This window comes from Aethalodelphis obliquidens, unplaced genomic scaffold (assembly GCF_003676395.1).
Source record: "Aethalodelphis obliquidens isolate GAN/ISIS:26980383/991018 unplaced genomic scaffold, ASM367639v1 scaffold5, whole genome shotgun sequence".
Lineage (NCBI taxonomy): Eukaryota > Metazoa > Chordata > Mammalia > Artiodactyla > Delphinidae > Aethalodelphis > Aethalodelphis obliquidens.
Window position 1 is genome coordinate 70,660,745 of NW_020837949.1, and position 26,625 is coordinate 70,687,369.

A 26,625-nucleotide genomic window follows, 5' to 3' on the forward strand; every position below is an offset into this window, starting at 1 on the left:
TTATACATGAAGAACCCAAGGCCCGTAGAAGTAGAGTGATGAAGATTAGAACCAAGGACTCAGTTTTCTTTCTGCCATGTTCTGCTTCTCTCCTTTGGCAAGATCTTGGGTATTAGCCAGTGATTGAAAGAAAATGGACTGATAGATCAATTCATTTATCTATTGTCTAAAACAACTGTGTCCCATGATTGTGAGAATCAAGTAACACCAAGGCTTGGTTTTAACAATTTGATGTTACTGATGAGTTTGGTGAAAGCATTTTCAGAGCAGCATAGAAGGTGGGATCTAGGTTTGCACCCTGGGACCTGGAAGTGAGAGTAGACAGAGGAGGGATGTACCTTGTGTTGAGAATCAGAATCACTCAGGCCCTGAGGCTTGGTTATCAGGTCACGTGTGTCAGGCCTGGCTTCCTCTTTGCTGAAGATGAGTTTTTCTTAGGAGGTGCCTTAGTCATTTATGCAAATGGACATCTGTTGTGCCAGCCCCACCTGCTCTCCAGACATGCCCAGAAATTTCTGAACCTTGACTTTGACTAAATCCTGCATCCTGCCAAATTTACCTTGAGAGGAATAAACCCAACTGAATGACCTCCATAAATCTTAGAGAAGCATGCCTAACGTGGCAGGTTGAATTTCCTCACTGACCTAAGGAATCACATGGGATTCTGTCTCCTTATCTCTCCCTCTACCCCAGCAGGGAGAGGAAACCTGAATAACCACTATAAAAGTGTCTTTTCTCTTAGGATAAAGAAAATTTTCATGTGTTTTTGTTCTCTTTTGTTTAACCAAGGTAATATTTACTTTTTTTTTTTAATTTGAAGGATTATAGATACCAAACTGCTGAGTTAAAGCATTTAAAAAAAAACTAGAACTTAAAATTCTGTGTAATAAATGAGTTCTCAAGTTGTTGAATCTCAACTCGTCTGATCTAAGTTATATTACGAATTCTGTGGAAAATAAAATGAAACCATTGGATTCAGAATGGCTGTGGTAAACTCTGTGATTAGCAATATATTTCCTATAATCTTGGGTTACATTAATTTAAAATTACATTAATATCTGGAAGGACATTTGGGTAACTATTTTTTTCCATAAGTTTTTTTTCTTACAATGCCTAACTAGTAAGTCTCTTTTGTTTGAGGCACCACATTTCTTTAGTGGTTTGGCTGCAGATCTATCACTAGGATATAATAGCCAACCTTGTAGTAGGTATTATTGTAGCTTTGAGGTACATGTGCTGTTTCTTTAAAACCTCAAGGTTTTAAAATATTCCGTACAAACTAAATCAACCCACACATTATTAACAAAAATTTTAACGTCAAATAAACACAATATCCTGTAATTTCTAAACATTCCTTTCCTAAACTCATTCAAATGTTCACATGTTGATTTCTGTAAGATGTACTGGCCTTGTGTGTGTGTGTGTGTGTGTGTGTGTGTGTGTGTGTGTGTGTGTAGTATGAGGAATCATATATCAACTGCTACACAGATGGGAGCAGTCTGTGTCCTTTTCTTTTTAGTAAAAGAAATTTCAACTGAACAAATATTTGTTCTAGATCTAGCTTCTAACATGCAGAGTCTGTTATCTTTCCTCATAGAAAAGAGATAAGTTAGAAGGAGAAGCCACCTGAATGTTTAATATGGAGTATGATACAGTGACTTTCATTTAGCCTCATTCGAAGTTAATATTTACCATGATTTTAAGTAAGCAAGATAAAAAAAAGTAGCACTTAAAAAAATGTTGTGTATGTGACCTTGGAAGTTTTCACTCTAGCCTGTCTATTGCTCATTATCATCACCTGTAAAAGGGGAATAATGATTGCTATAATAAATGAAAAAACTCCATGCAAAAATTGTAGCTAGTGCTCAGCATACATCCCTCACTTTAAAATGTCATCGTTCTTACTTATATTTTTGTTTTCTAGTTAACTGCTTAATGCGAAGAGCAAGCAACAAAGCCTAAAACTAATATATTCGTCCAATAAAAATACTTAGAGCTACTTTTACATGGAATTTTCCTTGTCAGCGTAATCTGCTTCCTAATTATGTTTTATTTTAGATGAAATAAGCTATGGTAATTTTTAACCTTCTACATTATACCAGTAGGGTAGAGAGTAGAGAGGTAGCTTAGGCATTGGATTGTCAATGGGAGGTATCACTGTATGAGAATAAAAAGTAGATGTAGATTCTCTGCCACAGGTTTGGCAGACTTTTTCAGTCAGGGCAGATAGTAACTATTTTAGACTTTGCAGCCTGTACAGCCTCTGTCACACTCAACTCTGCTTTTGTGGTGTGAAAGCAGCCATAGACAATAAATAAGTGAATGGGTGTGACTGTGTTCCAATAAATATTTGTGAGCACTGAAATTCGAATTTCACGTAATTTTCACATGTCATGAAAGGTTTTTCTCTTTACTTTTTCACCATTTAAGAATATGAAAATCATTCATGTGTAGCAGGCAGTAAAAAAACAGGAGGCAGGCTGGAATTGGCCATAGTTTGCTTACCCCGGCTCTACACAGTTATGTTCATTTTTAATGCTTTAAATTATTTCTTATACTTTTGTTTGTACAAATTGTATATACTGCTTCAAATTGTAGACTGATTATCTCAAAGCTGTGCTTAAAATATTGAGAAGCATTCTGTAATGCTGACAGTTCTCTGAATACAGCCTATTTCTATAAACAGATACTATGAGTTCTACCAGGAATAGAAATTTTAATGACAGTCTTATTAAACAGAAGAGAAAAATTATTACATTTTCTTATGCCAAATTATGAATATCTTTAAGGCACATATACTGTCACATTGATTTCTCTTTATATATTTTTAAAAAATTAGATTTTTCTGACAATTTTAGGCTCTTCTTTTAGGTAGACCCTTCCACTTACCTAACAAGTTGTGCCTTAATGGCTAGTGATCATCTTCTATAATGCACAAGGAATCATGAACCAAAAAAACCTCTGAAATAAGAAAAAGATAAACTACCACAGTCTATCCTGTCAAATCTTTTCTCATACTGTCAAAAAACAGCTGCCTCTTCCTTTTTGTTACTGCTCGCTTTCTTCAATTAAAAAAGTAATCTAAAAATTTATGAACAATACATTCAAGTCTCATTAACAGTTTACAGTTAATATGATTCAGGATCTGTTTCTGAAACAATCCAATGTTATTTAGTTAATCAAGTACTAATAATAACTTCATTATTAGGCTGTCTTTACCTGTGAGTTAGTGGATTTCAGATTAGAGAGTAAGATGAATTTTTAAAAATTGTATAGACTCAACAGAAATTTCTGTAGCTAAAAGAAAAGAGTGAAACACTAAATTTGCAATTCCTAAATACAGAATTGTTTCTAAAGAGAGCATTGAAACACCTGAAAATTCACCAATGTGTTAAAATATGCAGAAATGTGTTCCATTACACATTTCTCTATGGTATATATCGGCTGTTACAAGCAAATGCTTTCCTTTTACCTCTAAAACATATGTAATATTATTTTAACAAAAAACTTTTCATTCTCATTTACATCAAGGCAAACTTCAAGGTGAACTGTGTAGAAATTAAATTGGATACCTGTTTTGTAGAAGTCAAGAAGAATAATAGTGGAGTGGCCAAGACCATAGACTCTGCAGCTGGTTGCTGTATGTTCTAATTCCTGTTGCACCACTAAGTAGCCACGTGACCTTGGCCAGTTTCCTCTGTGGCCTACATTTTCCTCATTGGTGAAGTGAGGCTCATAATTGTGTCTACCCCGTGGGTTACCAGATAGCACAACCTTACAGTGTTGTGAAGAAGGATAAATGAGTTAACATTTCTTTTAAAGCATTCAGAACGGTGTGTGGCACATAGTAAGTGCTATATTGGTGTTGGCTCCATAATTTAAATTAAAGCAAAACAACTCTCCAGACCAACGAACAATATGGTATTAGTCTTTGTTCTTACCCAAGTTTAGAGAGCTAAATTTGTAATCAGCAGAGGGAAGTCACGTTTCATTAAAATGCTCAAGGCCTGAAAACTTTGCATAATTCCAAGCTTGCATAATTATTTTAAAACTCATCTCTGAAGCACTTCTGACAAAGGACAGTGGGTATTTCTACTTATGAACAAGAGTGGCGCCACCATGTGGCAATAACATAAACACGGGTGCCAATGCATTTATCTGGCTCGGTTTGAAATTGTGCAATTTTGGATGATTTTTTTCTTTTTTGGCTATGTTGGGTCTTTGTTGCTGCGCCTGGGCTTTCTCTAGTTGCGGCGAGAGGGGGCTACTCTTCGTTGCGGTACGCGGGCTTCTCGTTGCGGTGGCTTCTCTTGTTGCGGAGCACAGGCTCCAGGCGCAGGCTCAGTAGTTGTGGCTCGCAGGCTCTAGAGCACAGGTTTAGTAGTTGTGGCATACGGGCCTAGTTGCTCCGCGGCATGTGGGATCCTCCCGGACCAGGGCTCGAACCCGTGTCCCCTGCATTGGCGGATTCTTAACCACTGTGCCACCAGGGAAGTCCCGAATTTTTATTTTTTAACATTAACTTTCACCCCCAAATTGTATGTACAAAGTGAAACTTTATTATTTCCAAATCATACATTCCAAATTCTCATAATTCCATGAAACAGTAGTGCATTTTTCTTTGAAAGAGGACTAATGTAATTTGCCTCTGATTTGAATTTAGCAAATAAAGAAATAATGCTGTTAGAGCAGTGTTTTTCAGTTGAATTCCATGGAGTCTGGATTCCCAGGGGAACAGGCCAGGGAGGAAGTGAGTGGGTGGGATATTGGCTCCTACTTAATAGTTGCACTCGTGCTGGCTTTATACGTTGGGACTATTCGTAAGTTTTTATTTGAAGAAAGTGTCCAGCTGTATAAAGAAATGTTTTTGTTTTTAAAAGTGAGTGCAATCCTATATTAGAACGTTTTAGTGGGACTATAAGACTTTTGTTTTGTAATAAAGATTTCCTCAGAGCTTAGAAAACAACTGAGATCTGGAGAAGGGGGGAAAAAAAGGTTGAAGTCCTAGTCCCATTATGCAAGACTGAAGATTAGAGAGTAGAAAAGGAAAAGACATCGTTTAAATCGAAGAGGAAAATGAGAGAAGCATCATGCATGGCATTTCTGCTCTTTTTCTTTCATACCTTCCTGCAACTTTTAATATATGCTCTTGTCTTAAATATACTAAGCATTGAAGCTTTCAGAAAATATTGGAATATTTTTTAGGTTAAAGGCAATTGTTTCTTGCTGGCAGTACACAAAACCAATAAAAGCTCTTCTTTTCTCTCAAAACAGAATACGGTTACATACTTCTGCACACAAGGGTTCCTGATAGAGGAGTGGGAACATATTCTTTGAAAAAAGTCTATTTGCCAAATAAACAAATGTAATTTGTTCAAAAAAAGTGTTATTAGAGTGAGGTCTCTGCTGAGAGAATCATTTATTCAACCAATATTTATTAAACTTACATTACATGTCAGGTGATGAGCTAAATTCTGGAGTCAGAGGGGAATCCCCTGCCTCACATATTAAGTTTTCGTAATGAGAAGGAAGTTGTGTTAGCTGTTTGCAAATAGTAATAATTTAGTACTTGTGTGTAACCTAGAAAAAAATGTAAGTTGTAGAGAAAAATATGGAGGAGACAGTTTGTCCCACCTTCGTCATAGTTCTTATAGAGGTCAGTTTGCTGTACATCCTAGATGATGAGTGGTATACATGGCTGAATAAGTGACACTTTTTAGATAAATACCTGTATTCCCTACTTCACGGCATTAACATTTCTCATCTACTGAATGTTTTATTTACAGGTATCATTATATTTGATTAAATTTTTGTCTCAAATTACAAAATGATATGGATTAGGTTCTTAGCTCCTATTACCTTGAAGTCACGTAAATTGGTTTGATTTTGTCCCCATACTGCAGGAAGCTCAGTGAAGCTTCTACTTGGTTCTCAAATAGTAAAGAACTAGCAAACACTGCGATACTTTAGAACTAAGTGGGTATTACAAATGAGTTGACAGTTCATGTCGGTGTTATGGTTTGTTATGACTCCTTAATTCAAAAGCATATTTGCAGAGAGGGAATTTGAATTAAGTAAATCAAAATAGTAAGGCTTTGATTAAAAAGTTAGCTTTCTTTAGCTTAAATGTTGATATTTCAAGGCCTACTGATATTTTAGTCATTTGTGGTTATTTTTGTTTCCTGTTCAGACCCCTGGGAATAAGAGAATAGTAAATAAAAGCTCAGATTGCTTCTTGCATTTATTTTCTTTTCATTTATGCCATGTATTAGTGCACCTTAAAGAAACAGTAAACATGTGTAACTTGAACAGAATAACTATCAGGGAGAATTGTATTTCTGGACTAATCAATTTAAGTATTCTTGTTCTAGAAATTATTTTTTCAAGTTTGATTAATTTATTCTTTATTTCATTATGATATAAATATTAACAGTGGAAAATAAGCTAAGAATATTTATTTGTATTACTAAAGTGAAATTTGGGCAACATTGTCATCAAACTGACGTTGTATTGCTTGTTTTTGCATTTCCCATTTTTGATGTTAGCCACATTCAAATTGAGTAATTTACTTTTTCAGGAAAAAATATGCCTTCCCAGTCTGCAATGATTCTACACATTTCAGTGAAGAGCCTTCAATAAAAGGCACTTCAATATTTTTTTAAAAATCAGTTATTGGATATTTTAGAGAAAATATTAAATAACCTTAAGATGATTTATTCTTTTCTATTAATTTAGTATTAATTAATTTACTATCTTTTCTATTAATTTAGTAATTCTTCATTTTTCAAATTGGAGATTTGAAAAAAATTCTTAGCTTATAGTTTATCGGTTCTGTTCTAATTTTCTCATAATGTAACATGGGGTAATCATTCATGAATTAGGCCTTACTGTTTAGATAACTCAGGATTGTGGCTTATTCTTGGTGATCTCTACTGAGGCAAACAGCATGATGGGTAAGTTTTATTTTACTCAGCGTTCCCTTCCTGCACTTTGGTGGTTGTCACCTGTCAGCACACTGAGTTTTAAGAGATAACTTGGGGTCTGGGAAATGTGAAATGACATCTTAGGTGGAAAAATTTTTGAGATTTCTTTTTTCAAATACTTAATCACTTTTGCCAGAAACGCATTCACTTATCAATAAACAGTCAGTGTTTATCTGGATTCAGACAGTCAAAAAGAACTAATAAGTAATTGTTTTAGGATTTTAATTGGATATGTACATATGTGTTTCTAATTTTATTACCATATGATTCATCACTATCACTCATTCATTTATTCCTTCATTCATTTCAGGTATGCACTGAGGCATTACTATGATTTTATGCTGTGCCAGGCACTGAAAATGTGGTCCCTCTTCTCAAGGAACTTAGAATAATGGTGAAGGGAGTCAATTAAACAAATATTATGAAAATGAATTGAAAATTTTAATGAGAAAATACAATAAGATACAGAAAGACATCCTACATCAAATCATTTTTAGCTAAGATATGAAGGATAAGTCAGAATCAGTATAGAAAAATGGGGTGGGATTGGAATTTAGAAAGAGATAATGTATATGAGAAATCTCTGAGATTTCTGAGAGCATGGTGTGTTCACAGACTGAAAGCAGATCGGTGTGATTCAAATGAAGGGAGGAGAGTAGGGGGTGTGGAGGCTGAAAACACGGGCAGAAAGCACATCATAGAGGGATAGGCCATCATGTTAAAGATTGGGGTTCCACTGATGGGTGTTACCCAGGAAAGTGACAGAGGGCTGCTTTAGTAAAATAGGCAGTGGTAGTGGAGAGAGCTTGATGAATTCAAAAAATATTTAGGAGTAGAAAAGATTGTTTATGTTGATTGGGTATGGATAATAAAGGGACAGAGGAGTCAAATATCACTTTCATGTTCTCCTCTGGCTGCACAGTACCTCTCCAGAGGTACTGGAGAAAGAGCAGAGTAAGACAGGTAAATGAAGAGTAACAGTACTAGTTATACATATCGGTGGCAAGTTTAGAATAGATGTTTAGGCTGGAGAGAGAATTGTGACCACAGAGGAAGCAAATAAAGTCCTGGGAATGGAAAATATCACCACTGAGAGTCCTGGAGGGAAAATAGAAGAGGGCCCAGGTGGGATTCTAGAGCACCAACATCATTGCCCTTGATGCGTCATGTTTTCTACATCAGTTTATGGCTTGATGTGCATCAACACATGAGTTCCTTGAAGGCAGTGCCTTCTCTTGTTGACTAAAAACTGTTTTGGCAATTAACATGGCTTTACAGATATTTGCTGAATAAAGGTGTAAATGAAAAGTGATATGTTAACCTATGATACTTTAAAAACAGTGATTTCAATGTTATTTTAGATATACACAGCCCTAAACAGTCTGATACTTTCTTTAGATAGTATTAATTATATTATACTTAAGAATTTATGCTGCAATGTAGTTATTGAGGCAAAGAGCTAGAGGAACAAAATACAAACAGCCATCAGGCGTGGGCCAGCCCTCAGTTAGGTTTATGCTGTGATATGACAAGTAAGATATAATGGATAAAAGTGTAAATAAAATTACAAAATTGGATTTCTTTTGTTCCAAATCAGTGTTAAAAGAAAGGGAGTGAGAGGTGGTAGCAGGATTTCAGAAAAGGAAATATCAAGGTGGTTTAAATGGATGTAAATCAAGTTCATGGAGTTGAAGGAAGAAAAACATTTAAGTTCTGTTTCTTTCCCAAAGCCCATGGATTCTACCTGAAGAATTCTTTCTGGTGATCAACGTAACCAATGATGAGGAAGTGTCAGTGAAGCTAGAATCACAAAAGCTAGGTATCCCCTGTTGCTGTACCAGAGCAAACTTTAAGATTCTTCATGGTGGGATTGACATCTCACACATAAAGTTGTATCAGTAGCACAAAGACTGTAAGTGATACTTATGGATCTTCTTCCATCCATTCTCCAAGACCTCTCCAGTTCAAGAAGGCTCACAGTGAAAACTGTACTAGCGTTAGCTGACCAGATGATCAGTCGAATTGCATATGTGCATATGAAGAGTTTAAGACACAGTAAACCAGATAACTTCCTAATTGGTAGTGGGTGTCACTGTTTTTATTCCATATTGATTTCAGTTTGGCCAGAAAGTACAGAAATGACAGGACAAGGCAGTACGTACTATACAGAGCAGGTAATAATCTCTCTGACACTACCTGTCAAACCAGCATAAGTGAACATCTTGGTATTGAGCAGAGTTTCATAGATGACACGGTATCATTAGAATGCATGTACACATAGGTTAATAGAACCAGCCTCTCCTGGCGAAGGCTGCAAAAAAGAAACAAGTAGGGAAAGATTAGTGAAAGATGTCTATTCCTGCTGAAGTTTCATATAAATTCCTGCAGCGTTTCCCATGTACTTAAACTATTATTAAAGGCTATACTTTGAAAAAGTATGGATTACACGTATCCGAGAGAGGTATTCCACATTCATTTTTTTAAAAATTAATTTTTATTGGAGTATAGTTGCTTTACAATTTTGTGTTAGTTTCTGTTGTACAGCAAAGTGAATCAGCTATACGTATACATATATCCCCTCTTTTTGGATTTCCTTCCCATTTAAGTCACCACAGAGCACTGAGTAGAGTTCCCTAAGCTATACAGTAGGTTCTCATTAGTTATGTATTTTATACATAGCATCGACAATATATATATGTCAATCGCTTTCTCCCGATTCATCCCACCACCACCCCTTTCTCCCGGTTGGTGTCCATATGTTTGTTCTCTACGTGTGTGTCTCTATTTCTGTTGTGCAGATAAGATCATCTATACCATCGTTATAGATTCCACATACATGTGTTAATACGATACTTGTTTTTCTCTTTTTGACTTCACTCTGTATGACAGTCTCTAGGTCCATCCACGTCTCTACAAATGATCGAATTTCGTTCCTTTTTATGGCTGAGTAATATGTTCCATTGTATATATGTGCCACATCTTCTTTATCCATTCCTCTGTTGATGGACACTTAGGTTGCTTCCATGTCCTGGCTATTGTAAATAGTGCTGCAGTGAACATTGGGGTGCATGTATCTTTTTGAATTATGGTTTTCTCTGGGTGTATGCCCAGTAGTGGGATTGCTGGGTCACATGGTAGTTCTATTTTCAGGTTTCTAAGGAAAAAAAACTCCTCCATACTGTTCTCCATATCCACATTCTTTTCTGAACCCTGGACTAATGACAGGCCCACACATTTGACAGGATGATGTTAAAGCACAAAACAGCACAACAGGCAGCCTTTTCCCATGGGCGGAGTCTGCAGGCCCAAAGATTTCTGCACAGGAAAGGAGGAACAAAAGAAGCTGAGCAGATGATCAGAGCAGCATTTGTTTCTCCCACACCTGGAAATCGTTATTCATATATCCACCTGCCAGTGGTTGTGGTCACCCATTTCTTGGTGTAAGAACTTATTTTCCATATAAACTGGCTCTGGGCAGCACTGGTGATGCTGTATCCTGAATATTATTGTAGCTGCTGTAATTGTGACTATTAACTGAGATAGTTAAACATGGTTCCATTTTTTTGTCACGGTTTTTCAAGTCTCAACTTGTAACTGAATTGACACATACAAATTGGTGGCGAGATTGTGCCTGTGCCTTTTTTCTGTGTATGAAAGCCTGTGCTTTACACTGCACTGCTTCGGGATCTCATTCAGAGGAACAGCGTGAACAGTCTTCACCATTGTTGTGATAGTTGTAAATGGTCAAAATTTGCATTCTTAGAATTTTTCCATCCATGAGGTTTGCAAGTTATTCACTGAAAACATTCTTAAAATGGATGGCTTCTTGTTTGTAACCCAGCTGATAAAAAAGCAACCAAAGATTCCTGTTTTTGAACATACAAAAATTCTCCCTACATACCTGTGCTATAAATAATAGCATCTAAAGTGAAAAATTAAGAAACATGCCGTGACTACTTAGTGTGTCCTTAGTACCTTGATTTAACTGTTTAATGGTCTTGGTATATAAAACAACGTATTTATCAAAGAAATTTAGTTACAGCTGAACAGGTGTATATGTTGCTGAAATAAATGTAATTATCATAAGCATCTATATGAGCTGAGATTTTTATTTTGAAATGGGAGCTTTTTTGTTTCCATGTTTCTTAAAGTAAAAACTATTTCTAAAAAATTGCACGAGTTGGGCTTCACTGGTGGCGCAGTGGTTGAGAGTCCGCCTGCCGATGCAGGGGACACGGGTTCGTGCCCTGGTCCAGGAAGATCTCACATGCTACGGAGCGGCTGGGCCCGTGAGCCATGGTCGCTGAGCCTGTGCGTTCGGAGCCTGTGTTCCGCAACGGGAGAGGCCATACAGTGAGAGGCCCGCGTACCGCAAAAAAAAAAAAAAAAAAAATTGCATGAGTTGATAAGTCCTAAGTAGAGGAGGGAATAACTATCAAAGAGTTAGTAAGAAGAGACACTGAGGAAAGAACGAGCAGAACTCTGTAAAGTGATAATAAGACTAAATATATGTGGAAATGTTCTGACTGGGTATTTGCTATTAGAATAACAATAAACATATAATATACATATATATGTCACATGTATTTGAAATCTCAGACAAATAAGGTGAGTCTAAATAAAGTTATGAGATCTGTTAAGAAAACAGGATTTGTTTATAAGTAATGGTAATGCTACTGTTATCATCAACTTCCTTCTAACTTATGTATCACTGGCCACCTGTTCTAAGTAATTTGCCTGTTCCTAGACAAGAAATGTTGTGAACAGTGATGATTCCATTTCCTCACTGTTAAAATTGGTTGTTAATTTTTCCTTGTTAGTTGATTATTTCTGATTATGATAATACAGCAGCTGTGGACAATGCCCTTTCTTTCACATTCTGTGATGTGTAAGTGACTGTAACTTGTTGAAACTCAGCCCTGGTATTGTGTTACTATTATTGCTCCTGGGGAGGCTTATTAGCCTGTCACAGAAGATGGAAGAAAAATCCGTCATTCTTTTTGGAATACGATGAGCCTTTGTCACCCACAATGCAATTAATTTTAAAAATAGAAAGAATGGCTGTGATATGATTATGATTAACCAGAGATGAGCTATTGTCCAAGTAACAGGAACTAATCCAGCAGGCCAGAGATGACCTACACAGAACCATCAGTTTGCTGATTGCCATTTCTCTCTGAGTTTGATGAAATATTCATGCCTTCGCTCTCCTCTCTGCAAGCACTATTGATTTCTTGTGTAAACGCTGCTATATTTAGTCTAGACAAATGGAATGTGGATTGCTGCTGAATAAATTGGATGAAAGACTGGGATCTTGCCTGCCTCTTTCTCTCAGTCTTGGGCAATTATTTATAATCAAGAGCAGTTTTTGTAAGTTGAGGGTGATTTTTCACAATTTAGTGATTAGTCTCTGAACAAAGGCAAGCAGTTAGACACAATCATTTCTGTTGGGATAGCAGGTTAAGAAGTCAAATTACCCTTTGAGGCTTACACTAGCTGTTTTGGAGAGTTCTGGGGGTCTTTTTTCCTTATCTCTTTTGGGTTTTGTTCTTTTTTGGGGCGGGGGGTTGACGGTTATAGTTTATGGATATTAAGAATGCCAGCAACAAGAGACCCCAGGATCTCTTGAAATTTTACATTTTGCCTTTATAGGGTTAAATTTGTTTACTGAGATGTCCATGTAAAAACTGAGGCTTTAGTCTGGACTTTTTAATGTAAAAGTGAAATATACGCTTAACAGCCATTGCTTTTGGTTGGAATAACGCCAGCTCTATAAATTAATGCTCAAAATCTCATGTTACTCCAGAGCCTTAATTGAAAGTTCTACATTGGACCTTTTGACCAAGAGATCTTACAGGCTATCTTCCTCAGTTAGTTCCAAACTTGTCACAATTATTATTTTTCCTTTTGTAAATATCATGTTTTAGAAGACATTGTCCCCCAAACTATGGCTTATTGATAAATTGTTTTCCCATTTTCATTAAACTGGCATATACAGCACTATCAGTGCAAGCTCTTCTGATCTATACGTTGAAAAATCACCAGTGTCAGCAACCAAGATTGATATCAGTTCCCCCACTCCACCCCTACAAGCTGACACACACACGTGCCTGCACACACACATGCTTGTGTGTACACACAATTCAGATGATAAGCAAGACATTAACGTTTCATTTAGTGTTTGAAGCCTTAACTTCTATAGACAGAATTTATGTTAGGCTTTATTGACTTCCTGAAAATATCTCTTAAATTTGCATGGAATATTAACTTTGTAGTTTCCAGCCTGGAGTCTTCAAATTTAAGTTACTCAGAGTAGGAGTCACAGCATTAGATACAATTTGTAAAAATATGGAAAATTAGAAGGGGGAAAATTATTCATATTTCCACCCAAAATACAACTTTCTTTTGTTCTCTATCTCACCAGTCTTTGCTGGTAGAATTCAGAAACTTAATACCATTAAATCTCCAGTAGAATATATGCTCTTTGAGGGCTAGAATTTTTTTGTCTTTTAGTTTTACTACTGAACCCAAACATCTAGAATCACCTTGGGAATTTAAGATTCTCAGTAAATGTACATTGACTAAATTAACTAATTTTTAAAGAGTTATCATAGGGTATATGTCATTTTTATTATTGTTCTTTCACTTAATGTTACAACAACATTTTTCATGTTCCCATAAATATTATTTTTAATGATTGCATATTTTTCCATGAAATGGATGTGACATATTTTACTAGACATTTCCTTGTAGTTGGTGATTTCAGTTAAAATGATAATACTTCAGTAAACAGTATGACATTGAACTGTTTCTTCCTGTTAGTATTATCTCCTTAAGATATATTCCAAGAGTTGGCAAACCTGAATCAAATGGTAGAAATACTTAATGCCTCTTAACAGATGTCACCAGATTGTGATATCACGTATCACTTTTTCAGAAGTTTTAAACCAACTGGCAGTGCCACTTGCAACATATAATTGTCTACTTGATCATATGTTTGTCCTATACAAGCGGATGTTGTACATACACATATGCATATATGTGAATCATATATATGATATTTAATCATTAGAAAATGATGCCTTATTTTTATTTAAAATTTTGCATATCTTTACTAGTGAAGGTGGATTTTTTTTTTTAGTTGTTTGGCTATGTTTCTTTGTTTCCTTGTTTTATAATTTTTCTAGATGTTTTAGTGTTTCTATTTTCTAATATTTAATAGAAATCATAAACAATTTTATTTTCATACTGGCTCCATGTTTTTGTTTGGTTAGCCCCACAGTGTTGATGATTTATTTTAATACACAGGAAATTTGTTTTTACATAATTTTTTTAGAGAAAGCATTTATTGAGGGATATATGTTGTCAGTCTTTGAGTGGATTATCACATTTAATCCTTTTAACAACTCTGTGTTGTTACTGCTAATGGTAATTATCTCCATTTTGCATATGAGGGAACCGAAACCTAGAGAACTTAAATAACACACTCAGGATAACACAGTTACCCTGAGGGTGATACATCCTTTTAAGAGTTATGGGAACAGGCATTTAGATTTTTTTTAAGGTTTTATTTATTATTTATTTATTTAATTTATTTATTTTTGGCTGCATCGGGTCTTAGTTCTGGCATGCGGGATCTTTGTTGAGGCATGTGGGATCTTTTGTTGCGGCACGTGGGTTCTTTGTTGTGGTGCGTGGGCTTCTCTCTAGTTGTGGGGTGTGGGTTTTCTCTTCTCTAGTTGTGGCGCCCAGGCTCCAGGGCGCACGGGCTCTGTAGTTTGCAGCACATGGGCTCTAGTTGAGGCCCATGAGCTCAGTAGTTGTGGCGCGCGGCTTGCCCCACAGCATGTGGGATCTTAGTTCCTTGACCAGGGATCGAACCCGCGTCCCCTGCATTGTAAGGCAGATTCTTTACCACTGGACCACCTGGGAAGTTCTAGGCATTTAGATTTAGAGCAGAGGTTGAAAATTGGCAGCCTGAATATCAAAGTCGATTTATAGAAGCATTTTTTTTTGTTGTTGTTCCAGTAGTTTTTAAATTTTTACAATGATTTGAAATTGAAAATTAGGTGACTTCTGTCTACCCTGGGTCTGTATTTTCTTTCTACTCACCATTTCCCACATTTTAGCTTGCATATTTTTACTTTTTCTTTGGTAGGTCCAGTAACCCTACAAATATATTATTTTAAAAGGTTTACTTCATAAGGAATATATCTTAGAATATGTTTTCTGACTCTGATTACAAACAAAAATGTTTGCAAGTGTACAAATTTAGTTGTGTTAGAAGTTTTCTAATATAACATGACATCTTTTCCTCGATAGAGTTGCATTTTTTTATCCTAAGTTGACTTGAATTTGGTAAGTGGTCCAGTAGAATAAGTTTTATGAACAACTTTGATATCCATGAATCTTTGGAGTCATCTCTTTGAAAAAGGGAAATGTGGAAGATTTCACAGCAGAGTACAAATTGCTGGCTGAAAATTAACCTGTGGTTCATTTTATCAAGCCTGATATACAGAAGACCTTTTACCATCCTTGTGAAAAAAAAGACTAGATTTGTTGATGTAAAATTTGTCTAATGGGGTATAGTGTCTTTCACTTTTCATTTGTTTCCAAGTCAATGTGCTAATTTTCTATCCTCTATCATCCATCCTTTTTTTCTGTCTCTCCAGTTGATGTAAAATCAGAGGTTCCTGTGGGCCTGGAGCCCATCTCGCCTTTAGACCTAAGGACAGACCTCAGGATGATGATGCCTGTGGTGGACCCTGTAGTCCGTGAGAAGCAACTTCAGCAGGAGTTACTCCTCATCCAGCAACAGCAGCAAATCCAGAAGCAGCTCTTGATCGCAGAGTTTCAGAAACAGCATGAGAACTTGACACGGCAGCACCAGGCTCAGCTTCAGGAGCACATCAAGGTAGCAAACGTTTCTTTGTCTCTGACCGTTGACTCGGGGAGCCTGTACCATAACATGGGCATAAGAGGGAGCAGTGGAGGGATATTTCACTATGAAAAGATACGGATGCATGGCTGGGAGGAAACTTTGATTGTACTAGTGAAAAACCTGGGTAAGTAAAAGGAATCCTGGCAAAAACCTGCTTTGCTTTTTGGAGAGGAGCCTCTACCACTCTTTTTTCTGTTAGTTTACAGCATCAATAGTAAGGAATAGTAACTTCCCACCCTTTTTAAGATTCTCTTCTACATGCTTTTGTCCATTTGCCCCATCTGCTCTCCACCAAGAAGAACCACAAGCATGGAAAGACCCATTTTATATTTCTAATAATAAATGTATGGATACAAAGGGGGAAAGGGAGGGGGAGAGGGGGGAATTGGGAGATTGGGGTTGACACATACACACTACTGATACTATGTATAAATAGGTAACTAATGAGAACATACTATGTAGCACAGGAAACTCTACCTAATGCACTGTGATGACCTAAATGGGAAGGAAATCCAAAAAAGACCATATGTATATATATGTATGCATGTATACATATAGCCGATTCGTTTTGCTGTACAGTAGAAACTAACACAGCATTGTAAAGCAACTATAGTCCAATAAAAATTAATTTTAAAAAAAAGAATCTGCATATACTATTCACCAGAGAGGATAAATTAATCCCTTTATGTGAAGAGAGAGCCTTTTTTTATTTTTGTCTTTGGTCTATAAGTAGATATTCTGAGTGCTCTATAAGTAGATGTTCTGAGTATGTCCTAATCTTCCTTATGGAAAAGACCTCATAATGTATACATTCAAAATAATAACATAATGAAAAGCTCAACAAAATTTTATATAAAGAAACTGATACATATATTTTCAGTGTTTTTATATAAGTCTAATAGACTGTAGATAAGAATTTATTGAAACAGTTTTGGGAGTAGTTGACAATTAGAGACCCAAGTTGTTTAAATTATTCTAGGAGAAATATGTCCATATCCCACAATTATGTATGATGGAGTATTTTATTATCAGTGTCTGTGTATCTATTTATTCTCTTGTATCCTCAGAGATAAATATTACTTCAGCTTTATTTGTAAAATGTCTTTCAACTTCTTGACAAAAATAATTAAAACAAAGCTATTTTGGTCTGACTTAGTAGATGTTTAATTTGAATTTATTATGACAGTAATATAAAGTAGCAAATATTTGTAATAAAAAAGTCTACTTTTATGTCCAACTCCTTCAAAAGTGACTTAACTTATGTTAACTTATTAATATAATAAAGTATATGTTATATTATTTCATTTTTATTGTATTGTGTTATAGACACTTGATTTTTTTTTCCTTTTGCATTTTTTTAAATGTATTTTTTTATACAGCAGGTTCTTCTTAGTCATCCCCATTTTATACACATCAGTGTATACATGTCAATCCCTATCTCCCAATTCATCACACCGCCACCACCACCCCCCGCCCCTTTCCCCCCTTGGTGTCCATACGTTTGTTCTCTACATCTGTGTCTCAATTTCTGCCCTGCAGAAGTTGATCTTTTACTCACTTGCAAATAAAATACAAGCACATTTATGTGGGGTTAATATAGATAACTAATTTATGTTAATATTATATAATTTTACCACATTGATATTACAGTGTCTCAGAGGGTAAAAATGCTTTTTCTTTCCTATGTTCCTTGTTTTATATTTCCTTAGCCTGGAAGACCTATTTTAACTTACTTTCAGAAAAAGGCTCTTTGATACCTGTTGTAAAATGTGGTATTTTTTTCCTTTAACTAGTGAACTTTACTAAAAGACGCTTACAATATATTGACCCATAAGATACCTTAAAAATAAGAGTGAGGATTTTGTTTTAAGTCTCATATGGAATCCTGGTTGTATTTTGCAGTATAGGAAACCTTCATTTAGTTTATAGACTTATTTTTGAGTGATTCTGGAACATTTTATTTCAGTTTGACCTTTGAAACAATAATAGTAACAATAATGTCCAGATTTCCTTCTTCATTCATTCTAGGCATGTTAAAATGGCAATGATGAATGAGTAAAATTTATATTCTTCCCCATAGTTGAAGGTTTGTTTCATTTTGCTGTGGTATGCAAGTGGTGTTGCCCTGAATATAGGGCAATACTGATAAGTTACAGCTTTAGACAGTTCTTTTCATTTATGTTTGATGCTTTTTATAGTTGTAAAGATCAACATAAAATTTTTTTAAGTAATTAATTGTTTGATTTTACTCAAAAGTTAATAGTAGCAAGTACGTAATTGTTACTTTAGCCCAAACAAGGTAGTATATAGCAGGTTTACTGACACCTAGAAAATATTGGAAAAGGGGAGGGAGAAGAATGATTCTGAGATAGCTAAGGAAAACTTAGTGTTTGGAATTATTTTCTAAAGTAATAAGTTGCTTTTTCGGAAACTAAAGTCATACTTAAAATTTCCCTTTAAGTTTAAGAAGTTTCTTTGCTTTAAAATTTTTTAAATTTTATTGTTTTATATTTTTTATGCATAGGACTAAAAGTTGATGCTTTTAACATTCATCTAGATTTTACTTTTATGAGGAAGACACAGCATGATGCTTTACTTATATTAGTGTTTGGAATCTTTGGCTTCTATAATCATCTGTTGAGTTAGATGCTGTTATTCCATTTTTCCACCTAGTAATCTGAGGCAGAAACACTGTAACTTGCCCAAGGCTACACAGCCAGTAAGTGGATGTTCCAGGATTTGTAATCTTGCCTCATCTACCTCCAAAGCTACTACTCCATTCTGCCTCTGTCTTGGACTAGAACATGAAACTGGAGGAGTGACGTTTTGTTTCTTTTTTTTTTTTTTAACCTCATTCCTGCAATCTTTGATAATGAATAGTAGCTGTGGAAATTAAATCGTGTGCTTTTCTAATTCCTAAGAGAGATTAATATTCAATTCCACTGGGGCTTTGGGTGAAGCAATAAATCAACTTGATCAACCCCAATATCTATATAGAATTAACATTTAAGGCAAAGTTTAAGCAGAATTATGAAATTTTTGGTTAGAATGGAGTATCTAAAAACACTTATTAAGAGACTGGTGGATCAAATCCAGAATGTCAAAGACTGTAATTTGAAAATTAACCAGAAATGCTTCTAGCCATGTCCTTCTGGGACGAGTGAAGCTATCATGCTTGACATGCAGAGTTGGCTTCCTGTTGCTCCACAGTGACTCTGATGCCATTCCATATAACTTGTTATTTTTGTTCTGTTACTGTGCAGTGTAAATTTCAGAATTTTAGGCACCTATCTCATATAAACAGCAAATTACACTAACTTCATTAGTATTTAGTGTTTAAAATAGTAATAATAAGCAAAATTAGTATTGTTCAAACTTACAACTTAAATTTCATATGCATTTATGAACATGATGCATGGTGGAGATTATTCCTCTGTCTTATATATGAGGAACCAGTTCTCTGAGTGGCTTAGTGTTGTCTAGATCTCGTATCTAGTAATGTCAGAGCCTAGTAGAACTCAGTCTTGAGTTATTCCTCAGTGGGCACATTTACGATTATTCCATGTCTATTTCTTAGTCTGAGAGAAAATTGACATCTCAAAATGGTTTTGTGTTTTTTTTTAAATTTTATTTATTTATTTATTTATGGCTGCGTTGGGTCTTCGTTTCTGTGCGTGGGCTTTCTCTAGTTGTGGCGAGCGGGGGCCACTCTTCATCGCGATGCACGGGCCTCTTACTGTCGCGGCCTCTCTTGTTGCGGAGCACAAGCTCCAGACGCACAGGCTCAGTAGTTGTGGCTCACGGGCCTAGTTGCTCCGCGACATGTGGGATCTTCCCAGACCAGGGCTCAAAGCCGTGTCCGTGCATTGGCAGGCAGATTCTCAACCACTGCGCCACCAGGGAAGCCCTCAAAATGGTTATTAAGAATGCTTTATATTCATGATGTACCTTATTTGGAAGTGAACTCAAGGGATTCAGACAGCCAAACAACAGTGCATAGAAGTGTAGTCTGATGGAAGTGATTTCTTCTTGACCAGTCTCTAATCTGAAGGGTTTTGTGCACTGAGTGAACTAATTAGACTTTGCTATTTTGAGAGAAGAGCTTGTTATGGATATACAGATTGCATTCATCTTTTGAAAACCTTCTTGGAAGGTTTTGAAATTTTTAGCCTTCGTTTTATTTCAGGTAGATTTCCTCCAAATTAACTCATATCTCACTATTCTATTCAGTTTGATTATGTTCACACAGTTTCTCAGGATAAGAAGTGAAGATTTCATTTGTTTATGTTGCAAGGGAATTGGTAAAACAGACTTCTGGGAAGTTCCTGCCTTTCTTTGCCTGTATCATGTATTTCAGATGCACAAAGGAAAGTTACTCAAGGAACTGAAGATCTGAGTGAATTTGGTAATATTGTGATAGGACGGCGTAGGTGTTGAAACTACCTAAAAACTTTCTTGTTAATGACCTTAAGACCATTTATGGCATTAGTTGCTTGTCTTTAGATTTCAATAATATACCAAAAAATGGGTAAAATGTAAAGTAAATACAAATAATTTCCAAAAGCTCATAACATTTCGATTTTGGTCATTGATGACTATGAAGTCTAAAGAAATTGCACACTCTCATGTCTTTCTCTTCTCGCAAGTTGCAACAGGAACTTCTAGCCATAAAACAGCAACAAGAACTGCTAGAAAAGGAGCAGAAACTGGAGCAGCAGAGGCAAGAACAGGAAGTAGAGAGGCATCGCAGAGAACAGCAGCTTCCTCCTCTCAGAGGCAAAGATAGAGGACGAGAAAGTAAGAGGCACCAGGGTAAAAGACGGATCTCTTCCCTCATCTTTAGCTGATGGTCATTCAGAAAGGAGCCTGATAAAGAGTGGAATTAAACTTGTCAAAATTGTCTGTGTTTAAGTAAAAGAATACATTATGGACCCAAATGTAAGGCTTTGACATTCACATATCAGCTCTCTGCATTCAGTCTACAAGCATCTCCAGAAGTAAACATAGCATTGTTTGGCAAAGATGCTAATTTCTGTTGTTTTGAACAACAGAAATAATGTTATACTAAGGCAATATAGCTATGCCATTGTGTTTAATAATAAACTCACTTCCACATTACTCCACCATACCTTCCTCCTGCTCAAGTAATAATTGCTCTTTAATAAGTCAAGCCTTGTCTCATTTAGTTTTCAAGTACCAAACTTTGAGAAGATTTAAGGTAGAATTTTTTTGTTTTTTTTTTTTTTTAAAAAAGCAACTATCCACAAGAGGGAGACAGATCCAAATAATTCCCCTGTATGAGGTCAGTTCAAAATCAGGTCGTAGCAAGGTTTAAAATGTGATGACTTAAACTGGAATTGTCAGCGATATTTATTTGTTTAATGCGCAAAAGTGCTTTTAAAAAAAGTTTTTCAAACTAGCAATTCAGAAGAGCTCATTTTAATTTGCTTAATCACTTATATGGTCCCCCAAGATCCTTGACTTTTAAAAAGCAGTGTTCTGTTCCTCAGCAGTATTTTTTAAAGCTTAGGAAAAAATTAGTATTAATTCTGGGAATCCCCTTTCTGCAAAAGCAATTAAAGAAATCATCGAAGGTCTTTTGAAAATTGGCAGTTGAAGCAGTAGTTACAAAATATTACTATGTCATTTTCTAAAGGCTGTTTAGACTCTGGTTTCTTCTTTTAATAGGAAAACTTCATATGCTGTGACGAGTGGTGTTACTTCTTAATTTTTGCTAAATATTCCAGAGGCTTGAAAGGACAGAACCGCAAATCACCATCTGTTTCTGTATGTGTGTGTTTCAGGGGCAGTGGCAAGTACAGAAGTAAAGCAGAAGCTTCAAGAATTCCTGTTGAGTAAATCAGCAACAAAAGACACTCCAACTAATGGAAAAAATCATTCCGTGAGCCGCCATCCCAAGCTCTGGTACACGTATGTTCAGTGTTTGGCTTTTTTTCATTCCCGGGGTAAAGATCACAGGTTCTCAATTCAGCCAACCTGGGCACAAATCCCTGGGCTGCCAAGTTCTCAGCTATAAGGCTGTGGGCAAGCTCCTCAAATTCTCCAAGGTTCAGGTTTTTATTCTATAAAAAGAGGACGATAATAGTACCTGCCCTCTAGGGTTTCTGGGAAGGTCCTGTGAAACAATGTGGTAAAGTATGTAACAGAGACCAGCTCTTAAATAAATGTTAGCAAGTATCATCTTGAGAGCTAGAAAGTATTATACATGTTCTTTGCCAAATGAATAACTGACAAATGTAGGGTGGGGCATAGAAATTAATTCATATTTTGCATTTTTCTATTCTCAGATGGTGCATCTGATATCTTTACAATAATTTCTGAAGATTTGGCTGGTTGAGATTTTATTTTACTTGGCTTGAAATAAGGTGGAGATCTGAATTATTTTTAAAAGTCCAGAAGATTTTTGACTTAATTAAGAAAGAAAGAAAGAAAGAAAGAAAGAAAAGTAACTGATATATCTAAGTCTTCAGTGACTAGTTTACCCGTGCCCACCTCATCTCATTTCTTCCCACCCTGTAAAATGAGAGTAGATTGGCTTTTAACACACAAGCTGACAACATAACATACTGCGGTATTACAGTTTTTTATGCAACCATCTTTCTCCAAGTCTAGTAAAGAGATACTGTGCAACACACAATTCTTCCTTCTGTAAAGAATGAAGGAGGTGATATTTTTAAAAAATCAGGGGAAGAACTGATAGGCAAAGCATATTTGGATAATAGACTAATAGATCATAGTTTCATCTCTCTCATATTTAAAAAATATGTTTAGGATTTTACACTTACATATTTTTTAATCACATCATAAGGATAAGGGAGTAAAAACTTGATTATTTGATACTCTGTTACATTGACATTTCAAGCATGCCAGGAGTTCTATTAAAAGAGTTATTGTTCTTATAATTCTATATTATAAGTATCTTCCCTTCTCTGCATCCAGAAAAAAAGATGAGGCAGATTCTAGAATGCTATATAAATATTTTTTAATGGTTTACATAATTTATACCATGCATGTCAATTGACTTGAGAAACCAATCCCTGAAGAAAATTTTCACGTGTTCATTCAACATCAAAAAGTATTGAAAAAGAAATTCTGTCTTATTACCTAAAATTACATACATAATTTATAACTAACTCATGTTCCTTCTAAGTTAAAACCTGTTTTGAGAAAAGATAATACCTTTTTTGTTGTTGTTGTTAAGTGGAAACAACTACATGCAAACAACTTGTCAGCTGAAAATTCTTTAGCTGTTCCCTTGGGTATATTCGACATGGCTCTCAAATGTTACTTAGGAATCCTTTTTTTTGTACTGAACTGAACTTCAGTAGGGTCCAACTCCTGGACAACCATAAGTCATTAATTTATGAAATCTGAACTTAATACTTTTTGCCAGTTATGGCTAGATAAAATATCCTTACACCAGGTAATTCTTGAGAATGTTGATTCAAATAAATAATATTGGTAGAATCATCATGGTGGTGATACTACACCCTATCTATATTTTCTCCATATATAATGATTATAGATGTTTATATCCACTGGGTAATCTATGTTCAGTCCTAAGCTATTCTCCAGTAGCACAATTGCATCTCTTTTACTGTATTAATGCAGGACAGACAAAAGATTTTAAAAGGTCAGGTTCATATTGAAGAAGGATTTGTCTCCAGTCTTTACCTTGAAACTGCTATAGAAGTTTGGAGACCTGAGGCTATTCTCACAGTACTGTCTCTCCAGTAGAAAGGCACCCTCATGTACCTCATGTACTACCTAGCAGTTTTTTTTAAATGAAGTCCTTCTGTATGTTTACTTTTACCTTGGTTGTTCTACATTGTTGACTAAAAAGGATCCGGATGATGACTTTTCCACTAATATGGCTCTTAAGAAAACATACACAATAATCTCAGATGTCAAATCTCAGGCTCTGGGTAAATTCTCTCCTTTAGTGAAGCAAACTTTTCTATGTGACTGTGTGACCAAACACACAGTGGGCATTCTTGGGCATCCTGCATCATTCCGTAACATACTGCTAAATTGAACTTGGTTACATGAGGCTGTGGTTTGTACACACTAAAAAGAAAGAACATAAACACAGCTGAGACACGTGTTACAGCATGTGCAACCGATTATTGCTGACCAATGTGCAGTAAAAACTCAAGGGGAAATGGTGAACCCTCCTTTTCTTTTGTAGGGCTGCCCACCACACGTCATTGGATCAAAGCTCTCCACCCTTGAGTGGAACGTCTCCATCCTACAAATACACATTACCAGGAGCACAAGATGCAAAGGACGATTTCCCTCTTCGAAAAACTGGTAAGTCAGTTCCACAAGAAGACTCCACTTGCTCTTCCATGACCTTCCTGCAGCTTTATTTTGCCATACCTCTAGGGGAGCGTCAAAGGATTTGAATCATAGCTGTCAGGCTCTCTCCACCTCTGCCCTCAGCATAAGCAGACGCGCGCACACACACTCCTATTTCTGTATCAGTTCATTCAGTATATTATCAAAGTAGCTTTTTTAATTTAAAGGTTAGTCACATTTGGGTTTTAGACAAATTATTTTCTTATTAGCAAAAAAGAGAAGAATTAAAGAAAATAGAAATTTGATTTCTCAGAAAATTTAAATCTTCTCCGTTAATGAGGACCTCTCTAATTTCCTCCATTTCTCTGATTTTCTGTTGAGCCTCAGCCATTTACTACAAAAATGGAAATAATCTTTTCCTCCCACTTTTAAAAACCTTAAATTTTAATTGTTTACTAAAACAGATAAGGCCAAGGCTAGCTCCTGAGTAAGTGACTTGCCTAGTGTCTCACAGATTATAGGAGAACTCATGGTGAAGCTTTGTAGCTAATAATCTCATGTAATTGTATTAAAATTTGCTTAGGGGAACTGGGACAATGAATCTGTAATAAATTTGGAATTTAGTAAACAGCTCTATAGCTTTACAGTCTGTGTTTGTTTTCCCATATTCCTTTTTAGCCCTCTGGTATGTGCATATTTAATGTGTTACATGCTCTTACCTCTATAATAAATATATTTAAATTATAGCTAGGTAGAAGCATAAATAGCAGTTGTATACATTATGTTCTAAATATTTTGAGATTTTCTAAATATAGTTCTTTAGAGGAAGTTGTAAATTTAAAAAAATTTTATAACCACAATTGATGTGAAGAGATATTCAGAGCAGAGAGTTTGGTCCATTGTATTTTACTCAGACCTACTTGAAGAACTATAGATCTGTTTAATTTGTATATAAAATCTACAGAGTGAAAATTATTTCCAATAATTATATTCATTTTCCCAAGGAATTTTGAATGATTAAAATGGATATAGATTGTAAAAACACGTGCTGAAGCTATTTTCTGTCTTATAATTTACTTCTAGCATAATGAAGATTTAAAAATAAAATCAATCATGAGTAAGAATTTATTCTGTCATCTAGCCCGTATTGTACCAGGCACTGAGGAAGGATGGCCAAGTATTGTAAAGCAATTTGTGCCTTTTTATTTTAATAGCCGAAAGATGTTCACATTTCTACTATAAGATATCAGATATAGTAAAATACTTCAATGGAAGGCTGTGCAAAGGAAAGAGTGAGTTTTATGTATTGCATGAGAATTTCACACTCTTATCTACAAATCAGATTGCCTTTCATGTAAATAAACTTCTCTGGGATAAAAGGAACAAAGCAAAGAGTGAGCCTCCACATATTTCTAAAACATGGCATATAGTTTATGAAAATTGATCCATAAAGGACATGGATTTTAGAATGTGGGGACTTTGATCTGCAGCCTTGACATTTAGTTGCACCAATGGCATGTGTAGGAACTATTGACAGAGATTATGTGAATATTGCCCCAGGTCTTAGGGCAGTGACTGGCATTCAAGAGCCTAAGGAGTCACTAAAAGGAAAGAAAACACAAGTCCCCTTATGGCAGGAGGTTACTGATGAGTGATATAGTTACATTTAGGGAGAAAGACTTCTACCCTGCTGTGCACATAGCCTTTGAATATATTCTTACCACTGGGAGATTGAAAACTGACTGCAGAAGTGACACTGAGTTTGAAAAGTAGTGGCATTTGGAACCAGTAAGCATCCAGAAAGCAAATTTGATCTTTTTCAATACTTAGGACAAGTACTAAAAGCCCATACTTTTGTGTCCCACTGTTTCCCTGAGAACGGCTTAGGATTTTTCCTCTGAAGAATGAATAGCAAGCTGTTAATTTATTCTTGTAGAATTTCTCAGTCCACAACACAATTCCAAGAGAAATCCTGCTTATTATATACCTTATAAAATTTAATTCAAATCTGTACTAATATGAAACTCATCTTCTGTATCTCTTTATGTGATATGTAATAATAGTGAAAAGGTACAGCCCTTGTCTTTGCTAGTGGTGTATTTTCTGTATTTGCCCATTACGTTAAGTTTCTTCCCTTTATATCAAATATCTGATATTTAGGAAGTGTCAGGCTGCTGATCTGTAAAACCAAACATTTTCAAGCATTGTACCAATAAAGTTCTTGAACAGCCATTAATACTTTTATATCTCTATAGGGGTTTCAAAATATTCCTTAATTCAATTCCTATTGTCTAAGAAAAGTATGATATAATTAAATACAGATGTTTTCTACACATCTAAATACTTAGAGATACCCCTCATTAATTACAAATAGGCGAAACT

The 26,625-nt window shown here is 35.6% G+C and overlaps 1 protein-coding gene across 34 annotated transcripts in view; it reads left to right on the forward strand.

Moving 5' to 3' along the window:
* The window catches only part of HDAC9 (histone deacetylase 9), a 581,092-nt gene that overhangs the window by 78,104 nt on the left and 476,363 nt on the right, over positions 1-26,625 (forward strand). For 7 of the 34 annotated variants that reach the window (XM_027102607.1, XM_027102608.1, XM_027102626.1 and 4 more), the window contains 4 exons: positions 15,656-15,897; positions 20,571-20,736; positions 21,729-21,855; positions 24,134-24,255. In XM_027102607.1, the coding sequence (XP_026958408.1) occupies positions 15,656-15,897; positions 20,571-20,736; positions 21,729-21,855; positions 24,134-24,255 (657 nt within the window). The remainder of the gene's footprint in view (positions 1-15,655; positions 15,898-20,570; positions 20,737-21,728; positions 21,856-24,133; positions 24,256-26,625) is intronic. The other 27 variants (XM_027102633.1, XM_027102618.1, XM_027102619.1 and 24 more) reach the window with 6 other exon arrangements.